We start from the raw sequence: 15777 nt of genomic DNA, 5'->3' as shown, positions 1-15777 counted from the left end.
GCCGGTCAGGCAGCATCAGAGGAGCAGGAGAGTCGTTGTTTCCAGCATAAGCCCTTCATTAGGAGCTTGTGGTCGGAACGTCGATTCTCCTGCTCCTTGGATACTGCATGACCTGCTGTGCTTTTCCAGCGCCACACTCGTCGACTCTGATCTCCAGCATCTGCAGTCCTCACTTTCTCCTCGTTGATTTCAGTGCCAATAATTCAAGGCAAGGTTACCCATGCGGTCATGAAGTGAATGAATTGGCCCTTTGTTTTAGGAGCTGGTTGTCAGTATTTGTTGGTCAATGGACCGACTGAACTCCTCTCTACAGCTCTTGTAGTCATCTCTGTGAGAGAAGACAGGGGCAGTAGAGTATTGGATGACCTTGAGGGTAGAATGTCGGAACACATGACAAGTTGGGTTTAGTGAGGGAATGAGTGACGGTTTCAGCAGTTGGGAACAATCTGGAATTGTCCGATGGGATCCAATGGATGTGGAGTGGGAAGAGTGTTGGAGGTGTTTTACTACCCAGTGTTGGAGGGACCGGGAGTGCGCTCTCTCTTTCTCTCTCTCTGTTCACGTTCCTGTCTCTTGTTTTTTTCTCCTCCTCCCCCGCAGTGCCGCAGGGGTCCTCCTCAAAGTCAAGCTCAACGTGAGGCGCAACTTGAAGCTGAACAACACAATTCCGAAAATCTTCCACGAAGTGGTCCAGAGGCACCCGGACAAGATTGCACTCATTTTCGAGGGGACTGGCGTCGCCTGGAGTTTCCGGGACCTGGATGAGTTCTCCAACCGAGTGGCCAACTGTTTCCGGGCGCAGGGCTTCCGCACCGGCGACGTGGTGGCGCTGTTCATGGAGAGCAGGAGCGAGTATGTGGGACTGTGGCTGGGGATGGCCAAGATTGGTGTGGAGGTGGCACTGATTAACTTCAACCTGCGGATGGACGCACTGGCGCACTGCATCAACATCTCCAGAGCCAAGGCCATTGTGTTCGGGGGCGAACTGAACACTGGTAAGTGCAAGGCTATGGCTTTAATAAGCAAGAGGAGCCAGAAAAGGCTTGTCATGGAATCCCTACAGTGTAGGAAAGGGCCATTCGGCTCACCCAGCCTGCACACTGACCCTCCATGGACCGTCCCACTTAGACCCAGTGCACCAGCCATCTCCATTGCTCTGCAATTCCTACGGCCAATCTACCTAACCTGCACACTACAGGGTAATTTAGCATGACCCATCTATCTAACCTGCGTACGACAGGGCAATGTTCCATCCCATTCTACCTAACCTGCACACTACAGGGCAATTTCCCATGGCCAGGCCACCAAACCCGGCATTATTTGGAAGGAAACCGGAGCACTCGGAGGAAACCCATCCCGACACAGGCAGTTGCCCAAGGTTGGGATGGAACCCAGACACCTTGCGCTGTGAGGCAGCCGTGCTAACCACTGAGCCACCATGCCACTGTCTAGTTAAAGTGACTTACCTGAGACCAATTCTAAAATAAGAGAATACAGAGGAACCTTGATTATCCGAATGACACGGGCAGGGAGTGTTTTGTTCAGATAATTGGATACTGGATAACACGGTTTAGCCAAGCGTTGGGACTTTGCGACCTTGTTCGGAGAATCTGAAATTTGAATAATCGAATGCCGTATGATCGAGGGTTGTCTGTAAATATAAATGCCATACAGCAGCCTGACCCCAGTTCTTTGGCGACACAAGCTGTCAGAATGTGTCGAATGTGTAAGGCTGAGAGGATGTTATATTTTAATGCCATGCGAAGCTTCCAACCTCCTATTTGTGTCATTGTGTAATTACACTTACTCCCACCTCCATATTATCATCCAAACTTTGCCCCCATCCCAGCTCATCTGCTGCCGAATTCCCCTCTCATGCACTCAACACTGCCTGGGGTCAACTGTTCTGACATCCTACCCTCCGCAAACTCGAGCTCATCCAATACTCTGCTGCCCCTGTCTCCACTCACAGCAGGTCCTATTCCCCACCCACCCCTGCTGGGGGCACACTGGCTCCTTATTTTAACATTGCCCTCCTTGTTTTCAAATCTGTCCATCTCCTCTGTCCCTATCATCCCCACCACCTGGGAACAACGGAAATCGGAACAGGAGTAGGCTGTTTGGCCCATCGTGCCTGCTGTACCATTCTGTGTGGTTATGGCTGATCATGCAACTCAGTCCCGTGTTCATACATTTTCCCCACACCCTTTGATCCCTTCAGCCCTAAGAACTGTATATCCACCTCCTCCTTGAAAACTACTCTGAGATACCTCTCTAGTTTGAAGCATCTCGAATTTGATTGCCCACCATTGGTGGATGCACCTTCAGTTGCTTGGGCCCCAAAATCTGACAGTCCCTCTCTACATCTCTCCACCTCTCTAACCTGCCTTTGTCCTAAAAACCATTTATTCAAACCTACCCCTTTGACTAAACTTTTTGTCATCTGACCTTGTGCAGCTCAGGGTTGTAGTTCGCTTTAACAGATAATCGTGAGTTGTCTTGAGGGCGTTCACAATGTTAAAGGTGCTTTGTGAATGTAAGTTGTTGTTGTTGGCTGTTTTTTAGTGGTTGCATCAAGGTTATATTTTACAGAAGTACCATGACTTGAAACCAGTAGACAGAAGCTCAGCAGCTTTATTCATTCAATTTGTGACTTGATCACTGAACTGAAGGTGAAAAATTATCAGCTTCATCTGTGGCTTTTGAGCTTCAGTGAACATCACTTATTCATGTTTATATCCAATGTCTACTGATCTGTGTCAAAAGATGATTTCTAGTGTTTCCTGCCTTGTAGTTTCAGATCAGGCAAGTTTCATTGAAGGGTGGACCCTACAAATGCCTGAAAAAAAAAAGAGAATTGCAAAAAGTTGATTTGTATTTTTTTTTGAGGCATCCCTTTTTAAATTCCTCAGTTTTCAAATCCCTGCATTGCCCTTTCACAAGTTGGATAACAGTGCAGTGAGGATCAGAATATTCATTTAATGGCTTTTATCTGCAGAAATACACTCTTTGTATATTGTGCGTTCTGAATAGCACAGTGCAATTTCAGTCTGATCCCACGGTCACTTGGTATTTCAGAACTTCACTATTGCTGAAGAAAAGAGACTCGACTCTTGAACCTTTTTATCTTGCACTCATCAGGACACAACTGCAAGAATACCAAATCTTAGATGGCGCAACAGTTTGCACTGCTCAAGAAGAGAGTATTGATTGGTCAGTTGATAAATGGACTCCAGTAGATGTATAGCCCCAGCAAGTGCACCAGGGAACTGTTGAGGACTAAACTTTTGTTTACGTTTTGAAATTTTAAATTTGACTTTAAACAAAACCTTGGGCAATTGTTGTGCTGAAAGATGTGTAATGTATCAGTATTGATATTATTTTCAGAAATTCGATTTCAAACTAGATACAAGTGGTTGCTATTTCTGTGAAGGGTTTTCCTTTTTTAAAAAACCGGTCAGAGAGTCCTTCTGGAACAGTGATTGTGGCCAGCATTTTGTCAGAGAACAAAATACCCTGTGAATGTCACCACAAGAGGGCGTGGTTGTCATTTCCTTGGTACCTAAAGGGCAGGGGAGTTTTTTTTTATATAAACTAAATTATTCATTGATGAGATATGGGCATTACTGATTAGGGCACCATTTGCTGATTACCCTCTAAGGTGGCAATGAATTGCTGCTGTCCACACGGTGTCGGTCTCACCCAATAGTACACTCTTTTATCACCAGTTGGAGCTTGATTGACTATTTCAGGACAGTAAAGGTTCAACTACGTTGACCATGGACCTGGAGTCACATGTAGGCCAGGCTAGAAAAGAATGGCAGATTTCCTTCCTGGAGAGATGTTTGTGGATCAGATGGGTTTTTACAGCGATCCAACAGCTTTGTGCTCATCGTTAATGAGATTAGTATTGTGTTCCTGGTTTGCTGATTAAAATTTAAATTAAATCCCTTAGCTGCTGTTGTGAGATTTGAGTTGCTATTTTCGGAGCATCAGTTCAGATCGCTAGTCTCGGTAAAGCTATTTCTCTGCTATCGTCCGGTTAGGGGGTTGCTGGAAAGTCTTCCAGGGGTAAAGTCTTGGTAATGATTTAGCCTGAACTACAGCAGCCCTAACCCCTGACCTCCTGCTATCAGTCAGCCTCCACAGCATTGTCTAAGCTGGCATCCTCTGGCCTGCCTGCAGCAGGAGCACACAGGAGGGAAGTGAAATATTCCCTCCAGTCAGTTAACTCTCACTGTGTGGTTGAAGCAAGCGAGTTGCTCTAACCTCAGTTGAACGCTGGTTAGGCCTCAGCTGGCACATTGGTGATTGTTCTGGGCCCCACGTTTTAGGGAAGGTGTCAAGGCCTCTGAGAGAGTGAGGGAGGTTAACTGGAATGATGGCAGAGTTGAGGATCTTCACTTGGACGGATAGACTGGAGAAATTGGTGCTGTACTCAGCAGAGATGGCGATGAGATTAGACTGTGTGTCCAAGAATGTCAGGAATGATCGTGACAAAGTAAATCGGACAGAACTGTTCCCAGACGAAGGGACAGTTGTTAAGGTTGTATTAAGAACAAAGGACAATACAGCACAGGAACAGGCTCTTCGGCCCTCCAAGCCTGCGCTGACACATTTTGCCTGTCCACACTAAAACTGTCTTGACTTAAAGGATTCATATCCCTCTATTCCCTCGTCAGAAGACTCGGGGTGTCTTACAGAAACATATAAAATTATGAAGGAAATAGATAAGAGAGAAGTGGAGAGGATGTTTCCACTGGCAGATGAAAGTAGGATCAGCGGGCGTAGCTTCAAAGTTAGGGGAGCAAATTTAGGACTGAATTGAGAAGGAACTTCTCGCCCAGTGGGTTGTGAATCTATGGAATTCCCTGCCCAGTGAAGTGGTTGAAGCCTCCTCAGTAAATGTTTTTAAAGCAAAGATAGGTCATTTTTTGACCAGTAAAGGAATTAAGGGTGATAGTGAAGGGATAGGTAAGTGGAGCTGAGGCCACAAAAAAAGATCAGCCATAATCTAATCCTAGTTCTTATGTGCTTAGTCATGTATTTGTCCAGGTGTTTCTTGAATTACCCATGTTTTCCAATTTTTAAAAATTCATTCATGGGATGAGGGTGTCATTGGTTGGCCTGGTTAATTGCCCATCCCCGAGGGCAGTTAAGAGCCAACCACCTTGCTGTGGGTCTGGAGTCACATGTAGGCCGGACCAGGTAAGGACGGCAGTTTCCTTCCCTAGAGGTCATGAGTGAAGCAGATAGTTTTTTTTTCACAAAGGACAATGAATGCATGGTCATTGTTAGATACCCAATTCCAGAAGATTATTTTTAATTGAATTCAAATTCCTCTATCTGGTGTGGTGGGATTTGTACCGGGGTCCCCAGAACGTTACCTGTGGTTGACTGACTGCCTCCTAAAATGGCCATGTGGGACAAAGTACTATTGTCATTGGTCTAGAGTCACGTGTAAACCAGCCTGAATAAGGAGAGCTGATTTCCTTCCTTGAAGGGTATAAGTGAGCCTTTTCTTTAATGACAATCTGGTCATTTTGTGAACCCTAATGAGACTCAAATTTTATTCCAGGTTTAATTAATTGAATTTGAATTCCTCCAGCTGTCAGGCTGGTATATATTTTTTGAATGCGTCTGTTTGAAGTGAGAGTCCGGGTTGTTGGATTAGTCTAATAACATTCCCATTGTACTCCTTACTGCTGCAACACTGCACCCAGTATGAATACACCATGGCCTGTCTCCCTGTTCCAGTTCTCCTTCAGCCTCGCTGTGTGAGGTTAAGCCTTTACTTCCTGTTTACTCTGGCTGGTTCCGTCATGTTGAAACAAATCCTGGAGGAATTACGCTGAGAGTGTTGCAAAGTCATTTCAAGTAGGCTCCTCGCAGCAGGCAGAGAGGGATTGTGGTTTCATCTCATCCATTTCAGTTAGTCTCCGAGATCAATGTCTCTGTCTCTCTCTCTGTCTCTCTCTCTGTCTCTCTCTCTGTCTCTCTCTCTGTCTCTCTCTCTGTCTCTCTCTCTGTCTCTCTCTCTGTCTCTCTCTCTGTCTCTCTCTCTGTCTCTCTCTCTGTCTCTCTCTCTGTCTCTCTCTCTGTCTCTCTCTCTGTCTCTGTCTCTGTCTCTGTCTCTCTCTCTGTCTCTGTCTCTGTCTCTGTCTCTGTCTCTCTCTCTGTGTCTGTCTCTGTCTCTCTCTCTGTGTCTGTCTCTCTGTGTCTGTCTCTCTTTCTGTCAACTCTATTCATATTTTTATATAAATGTGAATGTACTTCTCATCTATATCTCTGTGTCGATCTCTCTTTCTCTATATCTACTATACCTATCTCTCTCTACAGATATCTATCTATAGCTCTGTCTCTCGCTGAAGATAACTATCTATATTTCTACATATTATTTTTGTCTCTTCTGCCCTCTCTGTAACTCTAGATATGTATCTATACCTCTATATTGTATACCTCTTTCTCTGTACCTCTCTCTACAGATATCTATATCTCTATATTGTATATGTCTATATTTCTCTCTATAGATAATTCTCTGTAACTGTCTCTCTAGAGATATCTATCTATACTTCTATATTGTATATGTCTCTACCTCTCTCTATAGATAATCTGTCTGTATCTCTATATATTTGGTTATCTCCAGCAGATTTTGCCATGACATCATTCACTTTCATTGAATTGATGTAGTTTGTGGTGGGGGCAAATGATACTGACTGTAGGGCAGAGAGCCTGGAGGGTACATGGCTGTAGGCAGCATTACTGAGATGTAATGGAAAAGTCAAAGAGTGGGAGCTGCAACAGAGATACTGTTTAAAAATCTCACAACACCAGGTTATAGTCCCAATTATCTACTCCACAACCACCTGATGAAGGCGCAACGCTGCAAAAGCTAGTGCTTCCAAATAAACCTGTTAGACTATAACCTGGTGTTGTGTGATTTTTAACTTTGTCCACTCCAGTCCAACACCGACATCTCCACATCAATAGAGATACTGTTTGTGCTGGAGTGAGGAAGGGGTGTGTGTGTGTGTGTGTGTGTGTGTGTGTGTGTGTGTGTGTCTCGATGGAATCTGGGGTCATCTGAGGTTGCTGGGGCAATTTGGTTGGAAGGTGTCCAGAGTGACCTTTCAATGGAGGTAAAGGTTGTATAGCAGTGGAACATTACTAATGTGGAGCCAAAAGCCCTGGGGCAGCTGAAGCAGCAACATGACCCAGGAAGAAAAGCATGCAGCTAGGTGGGAAGTTGTGGAACTAGAATTGAATGTCTTCCTGAGCTGGGAGCCAGGCAGTTGTGGGGGGGAGGTGCTTGCAGAATCTCTGTGGCTGGGGAGGTGAGGGTGGCTGGCAATTTTAACTTCCCACCTGAAGTGGGTATAAAGTGAGGTTGGTGCCCTGCCAGCCCACATTACAAGCTGCGCTCAGTGACTGAACCATTGTCAGTCCAGGACTTCATTTGAAATCTGGTTTACGATCCATGAGGCTGCAACTTGCAGGACAGACCAATGGACTCTCCAGCAACTGGAATCTCATGTGCCTTTTTCACAGGAATGTACAAACCAAACATTGTTGTAGGGAGGACGTGGAGAGAGTGCCGTGAGTGTGGTTCCAGGAATGAGGAATTTTCATTCTGAAAATAGGTTGAAAAAATGTTGAGGGAAGAAGACGGAGAGGAGAGTTGATGGAGGTTTTCAAAATCATGAGGGGATCTGGACAGAGTAGACGGGGGAAAAGCTGTTCCTGCTCATAAAAGGAACAAGAGCACATGGAGTTAAAGTGATGCACAGATGAAGTGAGGTGATGTGAGGGGGCAGAAAACATTTTCTCTCAAAAGATGAGAGTGGTTAGGATCTGGAATGTACTGACTGGAAATATGGTGGAGACAAGTTTATTTAGGGCATTCAAGAGCATTGGATGTTTGGACGGAAATAAGGACAGTATTTGGACAGCAGGGATACTGGGAATAAAAAGCAGGAGATTGTCATTCCATTAATAGAAGGGGTTGCAGATATGATGGGCTGAATGGCCTGCTTCTGCACTGTAACAGTTGTGACCAAGTAACTGTATAGGATGTGTGCTTTACACATCAATGTTTCTTCCTCTGTGATGCCTTTAGTAATGATGTGTAGGTGCCAGTGTTGGGCTGGGGTGGACAAAGTTAAGAATCGCACTACACCAGGTTATAGTCCGACAGGTTTACTTGGAAGTACAAGCTTTCAGAGCGTCGCTCTTCTGCTGAAGGTGCTGCCGGTTTCTTGTTCTTGGTCTGCCTGTAGGTGGTGTAGTTCCATCGCCTCGTCTGCTCGGTAGTGTCTTGTACTTCCAAATAAACCTGTCGCTGTGTGGCCTTTATCGTCATTGAATCCCTACAGTGTGGAAACAGGCCATTCGGCCCAACAAGTCCACACCGATCCTCTGAAGTGTATCCCACCCTGACCCATTCCCCTACTGTATTACTCTACATTTCCCAAGACTAATGCAGCTAATCTATGCTGCCTGAACTGCTGTGCTCTTCCAGCACCACTAATCCAGTATTTGCTTTCCAGCATCTGCAGTCATTGTTTTTATCTACAGTAATGATCAGCTTAGATATCATCAGTGATGGAAAATGGCGTCGGTCACGTTCTTGTGGGTAATCCATATTCGTACCTCACTCAGTCCAACATCAAAATCAAGGCTGAACCTCTAATAGGTAGAAACAATGACTGCAGGTGCTGGAAACCAGATTCTGGATTAGTGGTACTTTTGCCCGAAACGTTGATTTTGCTGCTCCTTGGATGCTGCCTGATCTGCTGTGCTCTTCCAGCACCACTAATCCAGAATCTGGTTTCCAGCATCTGCAGTCATTGTTTTTACCTCCTAAAAGATTCAGCTTTTGGAAGAAGGCTGTGGCACTCTGGTGATCAGCATTGTCCCCTAATTGGGGGATGGCAGGACTGATGTCTGAAAACAGAAACTGGATAAGTTAGGGCAATGTTCATGGGAGTGAGGGAAGGGAGGCAAGATCTTAGAAACCCATAAAATTTTAACAGGTCGAGATAGGGTCAACACAGGAAGGATGTTCCTGATGACAGGGGAATCCAGCACCAGGGGTCACAGTTTATGGATAAGGGATAGGCCATTTAGGACTGAGATGAGGAGAAATGTCTTCACCCAGAGAGTGGGGAGCCTGTGGAATTCTCTACCACTGTAAGTAGTTGAGGCCAAAACATTGAATGTTTTCATGAAGAAGTTAGATATAGTTCTTAATGTTAAAGGAATCAAAGGGTCTGGGGGAGAAAGGGGGGAACACGGCACTGAGTTGGACGATCAGCCATCATTACATTGAATGACAGAACAGACTGGAGGGACTGAATGGCCTACTCCTGATTTCTATGTTTCTAAATTTGATCTTGTCATCAGCGCTTTGAGAACTTGCTGTCTGCACATTGACGGCTGTGTTTCCTTCATCACAACATTTTCCAAGAACTCTGTTGACTGTCAGGGGCTTTGGGATGTCCTGGAGTCATAAAAGGTGCTTTATTTTCTTTCTGCGTGAACATTGTGCTGTGAAATTTCAGTATTGACTATTCCTCAGTCTTCTTCCTCTTCAATTTCTATAGGTGAAAAAGCTACTTCTGGCAATAGTTACGATTTTTAACGTGTGAAATATGATTTGGCAGGCAGGTCTGTCGCCCCAGTATCTGCCCACTTCATCCTGATTATTTATTTATTTATTTGTTAAGCACTGCTTTCTGTTGTTGGAAACAGGTTTCCAGTCTGCCTCAGCTGATATGGGGTTCGAACTCCCTGCTGCTGGATTATTGTGAACCACGTGATGATCATCGAATGTTAACGAAGGCGAGAAAATGACAGTGTGCAATTTGCACAGATGCTGCATTTTCCATTGACGCCTGAATAATAAACACTTCCCAAGTTATAATTAAACCAAGAGGGAGACAGACAGGTAGGATTCCCCCGCCACCCCCCCCCCCCACCTCCCCAGGGCTAAATAACAGCAGTCCTGAAAATATGCGTTCTAATACTTCAAATTAACATTTTGTGCTACACATGCCAGGCTATGACCATCTCTAAGAAGAGACAATCTATCCACTGCCCCTTGACATTGAATGGTGTGATCATTGCTGAATTCTCCATTAACAACATTCTTGGGGTTACCATTGACCCGTAGCTCAATGTCATATAAATATGTTCTTGTATAAATACAATGGCTGCAAGAGCAGGTCAGAGGTTAGGAATACTGCGGTGTATGACTCACCCCCTGACTTCCCAAAGCCTGTCCCCCATCTACAAGGCCCAAGTCAGGAGTGTTTTGGAATACTCCCCAGTTGCCCGGATGGGTGTAGCCCCAACAATACTCAAGAAGCTTGACACCATCCAGGACAAAGCAGCCCAATTGATTGGCACTGCATTCACAAATACCCACTCCCTCCATCATCAATGCTGAGTAGCAGCAGTGTGTGTTATCTACAAAAAGCAGTACAGACATTCACCAAAGATCCTTAGACAGCACCTTCCAAACCCACAACTGTATCCATCTGGAAGGACAAGATAACAGATACATGGGAACACCCAAGCACCTGCAAAATCCCCTTCAAGTCACTCGCCATCCTGATTTGGAAGTATATCATTGTTCCTTCAATATCATTGGTCAAAATCCTGAAATTCCCTCCCTAAGGACATTGACGATCGACACACAGCTGAAATATCACAATTCTTCAACAAAGCTTTAAAAGCTCGTGTTTATAATGAAAATCATTTGAATTTAGATGGAGACATTTTCAATAGAAATGTCTGTCCTGAATGAGTTGCAGACCTCCTGCCACTAGGCAGCGCTGGTTCCTGTCACAGTCAATGAACTCTCACTCCAACCATGTATGGGTTGCCAATGCAAACAATACATATTTGGAATGGTAGCACAGTGAATCCTCTCGAAAATAAATGCTTTTTTACAGAGTTCAAATCCACGTGTTTTAGTGAGAGCTCTATTTCAATTAGTGACACTCGATAAAACCCAACACGTACTGATTACTAGCTCCCTTTTTTTATACAACCAACCCTCTCCAAATGAACCCTTAACTAATATGATGATCATGCGTGGCCTTGTTCCACAGAGACTTTGACCTTAATAAATAACCTGAGCTACAAATCTTGTCAAAACTCACTGGTTATGTTACTGGATGACTATTCAAGAGACCCCACTTTGGTGGAGAATTTAGATTCAATTAATTCAGTTCCCCAAGGGTCAGCATTAGAACCCTTGCTTTTCCTGATACACTTTAATGATTTGAACGTTGGTGTGCTGCGGACAATTTGAAAGTTTGCAGAAACGTGGAGAATTTGTAAACTGAGAGGACAGCGTAGACCTTCATAACGTGATACACAAGTTGGTAGAGTGGATGCATAGGTGGCAGAGGAGGTTCAATGTAGGGAAGAGTGGGGTGATGTTCTTTTATGTTGTCTTTCAGTGCATTTCCTGCCAAGATGTGAGTACAATGCTGAAGGTGGTGCAGGAGCAGGGTGTATGTGCACAGATCACTGAGGGTGGTAGGACAGGTAGGGAGGGCACTTAATAAAGCATATCGTGTCCTTGGCTTTGCTAATAGGAAGATAGAGTACAAGAGCAAGGAGGTGACGTTCAATTTTTACAGGATACTGGTTAGACCTCGGCTGGAATATTGTGTACTGTTCTGGATGCTACATCATACCACTGTGCCACCGTGGGCGGCACGGTGGCACAGTGGTTAGCACTGCTGCCTCACAGCGCCTGAGACCAGGGTTCAATTCCCACCTCAGGCAACTGACTGTGTGGAGTTTGCACGTTGTCCCCGTGTCTGCGTGGGTTTCCTCCGGGTGCTCCGGTTTCCTCCCACAGTCCAAAGATGTGCAGGCCAGGTGAATTGGCCATGCTAAATTGCCCATAGTGTTAGGTAAGGGGTAGATGTAGATGTAGGGGTATGGGTGGGTTACGCTTCAGCGGGGCGGTGTGGACTTGTTGGGCCGAAGGGCCTGTTTCCACACTGTAAGTAATCTAAATCTAAGTAATCATACGGACATGAAGAAAATGGTGATGTACTGTACAAGAATGGTTCCAGGGATGAAAACCTTTACTTATGAGGGTGAGATGAAGAAGTTGGACTGTTCTCCTTGGAGAGGAGGAGGCTAAGAGGCGATCTGATTGAAATTTTCAACATTGTGAGAGGAGCTGGCTAGACTAGGTGGGGAGAAGCTGTTTGCACTTGGGAAAAGGATCAAGAATGAGAGTGTACAGTGGTTTGTAAAAGGAGCAAATGTGATGTAAAGAGAAAAGCTTGTTCACCAGGTGAGCAGTTGGAGTTTAGAATGCATTGCCTGGAAATACAGTGAGTGCTGGTTCAATTGAGGCATTCGAGAGCGTTTTGGATAATTAATTAATAGTAATAATGTATGAGGATGTGGCAGAAAAGCAGGAAATTGGTAATAGAACGAAAAAGCACAGGAACAGGCCCTTCAGCCCACAATGGCCATGCCAACCATGTTTCTTTTATTTCAAAAATATACTTTACTCCTGAAAATATCTTTTATGTACATAGTCACTGAAGCAGCTCAATCCTTTACAGTAACGCATGAGGAACCAAACCAACGTTGGAGTTTGACTCTATCCAACAAACAAACCCAAGGCATTTCTTTCTTGTTCAAGATTATACTTGCAGATGTTTGAGGGGGTGGGAGGGATCCAATAACTGTATGGGCTGCCATTGTACTTTACCTGGAAGACGTGAGACTGAACTGTGCCCACTGCACCTTGGCAGCTGTCCCAAACATTAGTGTGTCCCTTGCTCTGGAAGACCATCAAGTTTTGGGCAGACCAAAGGGCATCTTTCACTAACTAGATGGTCCTCCAGGCACAGTCAATGTTTGTCTCAGTGTTCCACCGCCCCCCCCCCCCCCCCGCCCCCCCCCCCCCCCCGGCGGAATAGTCCAGAGAGCACATAAGGACATAAGGTCTTCTCTGCTTGATAACATGTCTGTCTAAATGCTTCCTAAATATTATTGCCTATCACTTGAAAATTGTTTGAATTCTGAAATAGTCAGTGAAATCAGATAACCCAGGATTAATATTTCATATAAACATCATCTCAAGTTTTTGTTTGTCTTGAGAGTTGTGTCCATCTTATGTGGACCAATCTCAGAACAGTAACCAAGGAGGGGTGTCACAGAAGGCTGAAGGGAATATTCATTTTCCAGAAAAATAAGGAATCTTACAAGATTAAAAGAGGAGTTGAGCCAATCTATGCATTTTCTAAAAGCTTAGTTCCAAAAAACATAACCTCCAAATGTAAAGGGTCAGCTGATAATGAACATCCAAGGGTGGGGATTACGACAGACTCATCCTTTCAGAAAGTGAGCAGTCTTTTAAAGTTATTCCGGTAGGAGATGTCTGACCTTAGGAGTGTTTTTTTATGATTCCACTGTCAGTATTGAGCTCTCTTAGTCTAAAGGATTGACGCCAGGTTCAGAATTGAGGTACCTCTTGCTTTGCTTGTTTTGAATTCAACCCCAAGCAAAGAACATGTTCCATTATCAATACAAGACTGTCAATTTACACGTTTGCAAAAGAAACTGCATCTTGTGGAGACAGCACAAGTTCATTGAGCAACAGTGCAACTTGCTGAGGGCCTGTTGTACAGTTCATTGTGATTCCATCGAGTGGTTCAATGTCAAGAAGCTCATTTGAAAGCTGGCACAGACACGATGGGGCGAATAGCCACGCTCTGCACCGTAACCCTTCTGTGAATTAATAAATCTGGAATAAGAATCATGTTATCACTGACCAGGGTCTACTAATTCAGAGTAAAAGCACATCAGAATGATCAACTGTGACCCTTTAAGGAAGGAAGTCTGCTGTCACTGTGGAGTCTGGCCCACATATCGGGATGGGTGATTCTGACCTGCAGGTAATTTAAAAACCACACAATACCAGGTTATAGTCCAACAGGTTTATTTGGAAGTACTAGCTTTTGGAGCGCTGCTCCTTCATCAGGATCCTGCTCCACAGCTCCCTGATGAAGGAGCGGCACTCTGAAAGGCTTCCAACTAAACCTGTTGAACTATAACCTGGTGCTGTGTGTTGTTTACGTTGAGAATGTGGTGCTGGAAAAGCACAGCCGGTACAGGCAGCATCTGAGGAGCAGGAGAATTGACGTTTCGGGCAAAAGCTCTTCATCAGGAAAGACTTCCAAATAAACCCATTGGACTATAACCTGGTGTTGTGTTTTTTTAAGTTTGTCATCCCCAGTCCAACACCTACACCTCCACCTCCCCATCATGGTGCAGTAAAGCATTCTCTGCTGCACTTTAGGGACAATAAATGCTTTTCTTCCCCAGATTGAATTCTTTAAAAATGGTAGAATTCCAGATTGTCAATTGTTGGGGCACTGCAGCGGGTCAGGATGGCAGTTCATGCTCACCTTCTCAAAGGCAGCTATTGTCCAGCCAGTGATGCCCACTGCCCACGAGTGAATAAAAACAAAAAATGAAAAATTGTGGCTTCCAAATCGCTTCCAGTACAAAGGCCTCGCCATGGATTACACACAGACTGATTTTAAGGCCATTGTGTAAAGTGAGCAATGTTCCTCATTCAACAATCCATCCAGTCCATCCTTTGCATTGACTTCGATTGAAAGAAAAGTTGAGTGAAATTCAGAAAATCTGATTAATATGGAGCTCTGACTTGGTGTTGGTTGTATATTATTTCATGATCAGTTACATTGTGTTGCTGTGCACTGACTGCATAGTCACCTTGTACTCCTATATATAAAAGCAGAGAGAAACTGATAGTTAGATTAAGAAGCACAGGTCTCTTATGTGTTTTTTCTGAATAACCGCATTTATTTTATTTTGGACACTGATCCAGCTCTCAGAGTGAATAGGATGTCTGACACTCCTGTTTATTTTTTTGTTTTTCTTCCCCACACACTACTGCCTAACTGCGGTAGTGCTTATTTTTCCCCTGCACCCATGTTGTGTGTGTGCAGGTGTGAGACACAGTGAGAGACACAAGGTGTACGAATCTTTATTCAATTCTCACCACCAGCAAGAAAGGAAACATCCAAGTGGCCAGTGACAAGCAGTGCCCTTCACATCAAAGGGCAATGCTGCGTGATCAAACAGTGAAGGAGAGGGCAGGGATTAAATCAAAATAGAGTTGGAGGGGGAAATAATACACTCCACTCCCTGCGGCACCCACCTCTCCCTGAACAGCTCAAGGGTGTTAGTGTACACCATGTGCTCCTTCTCCAGAGACACCCGGGCTCCGACATAACCGCGGAAGTGGGCCAGCCAGTTGGCCCCAACGACCGCTTCCATGGCCCACTACCTGGAATGGCAACTTTTACACTGTATAAGGATTGGCTCCAGTTCTATCCTCCACTGCTTGGCAATATGGTGGAGATAGGGCTGCACACTGATGGAGAGGGCTCAGGGTGTTTCTGAGAGTTTAGAACTTGGATCCTTTCTGATAGTCAGTTGCAACACTGAAACTGTTCATTATCTGTCTGCTTATGAATTTTGGCAGTGTTTTTAAATTCCAATGTTTAATTGAGTGTGTGCAGTTGGGTGGGCCCACCAATTGATCCTAATTAAAAAGCTCTTGTTTCCCAAACTATCCGTTTGGGGTGTAATCTGCCTGTTTACACTTTACAAATGTAAAGTCACATTGCAGATCTGCCTCAATCTTTCTGTGCGTTTTCTTTATGCTTGAGCCTTTATCTCTGTCAATTGGCTGGTCAGTTTTTG

At 44.7% G+C, this 15777-nt stretch overlaps 1 protein-coding gene across 1 annotated transcript in view; it reads left to right on the top strand.

Moving 5' to 3' along the window:
• slc27a4 (solute carrier family 27 member 4) overlaps positions 1-15777 on the top strand; it is a 61196-nt gene that overhangs the window by 18907 nt on the left and 26512 nt on the right. The window contains exon 2 of the mRNA XM_072565793.1: positions 601-995. Coding sequence (XP_072421894.1) covers positions 601-995 — 395 coding nt within the window. The remainder of the gene's footprint in view (positions 1-600; positions 996-15777) is intronic.

This window comes from Chiloscyllium punctatum, chromosome 49 (genome assembly GCF_047496795.1).
Source record: "Chiloscyllium punctatum isolate Juve2018m chromosome 49, sChiPun1.3, whole genome shotgun sequence".
NCBI lineage: Eukaryota > Metazoa > Chordata > Chondrichthyes > Orectolobiformes > Hemiscylliidae > Chiloscyllium > Chiloscyllium punctatum.
The sequence above is the reverse complement of the archived record's forward strand: the minus strand, read 5'-3'. Positions and strand labels throughout refer to the sequence as shown.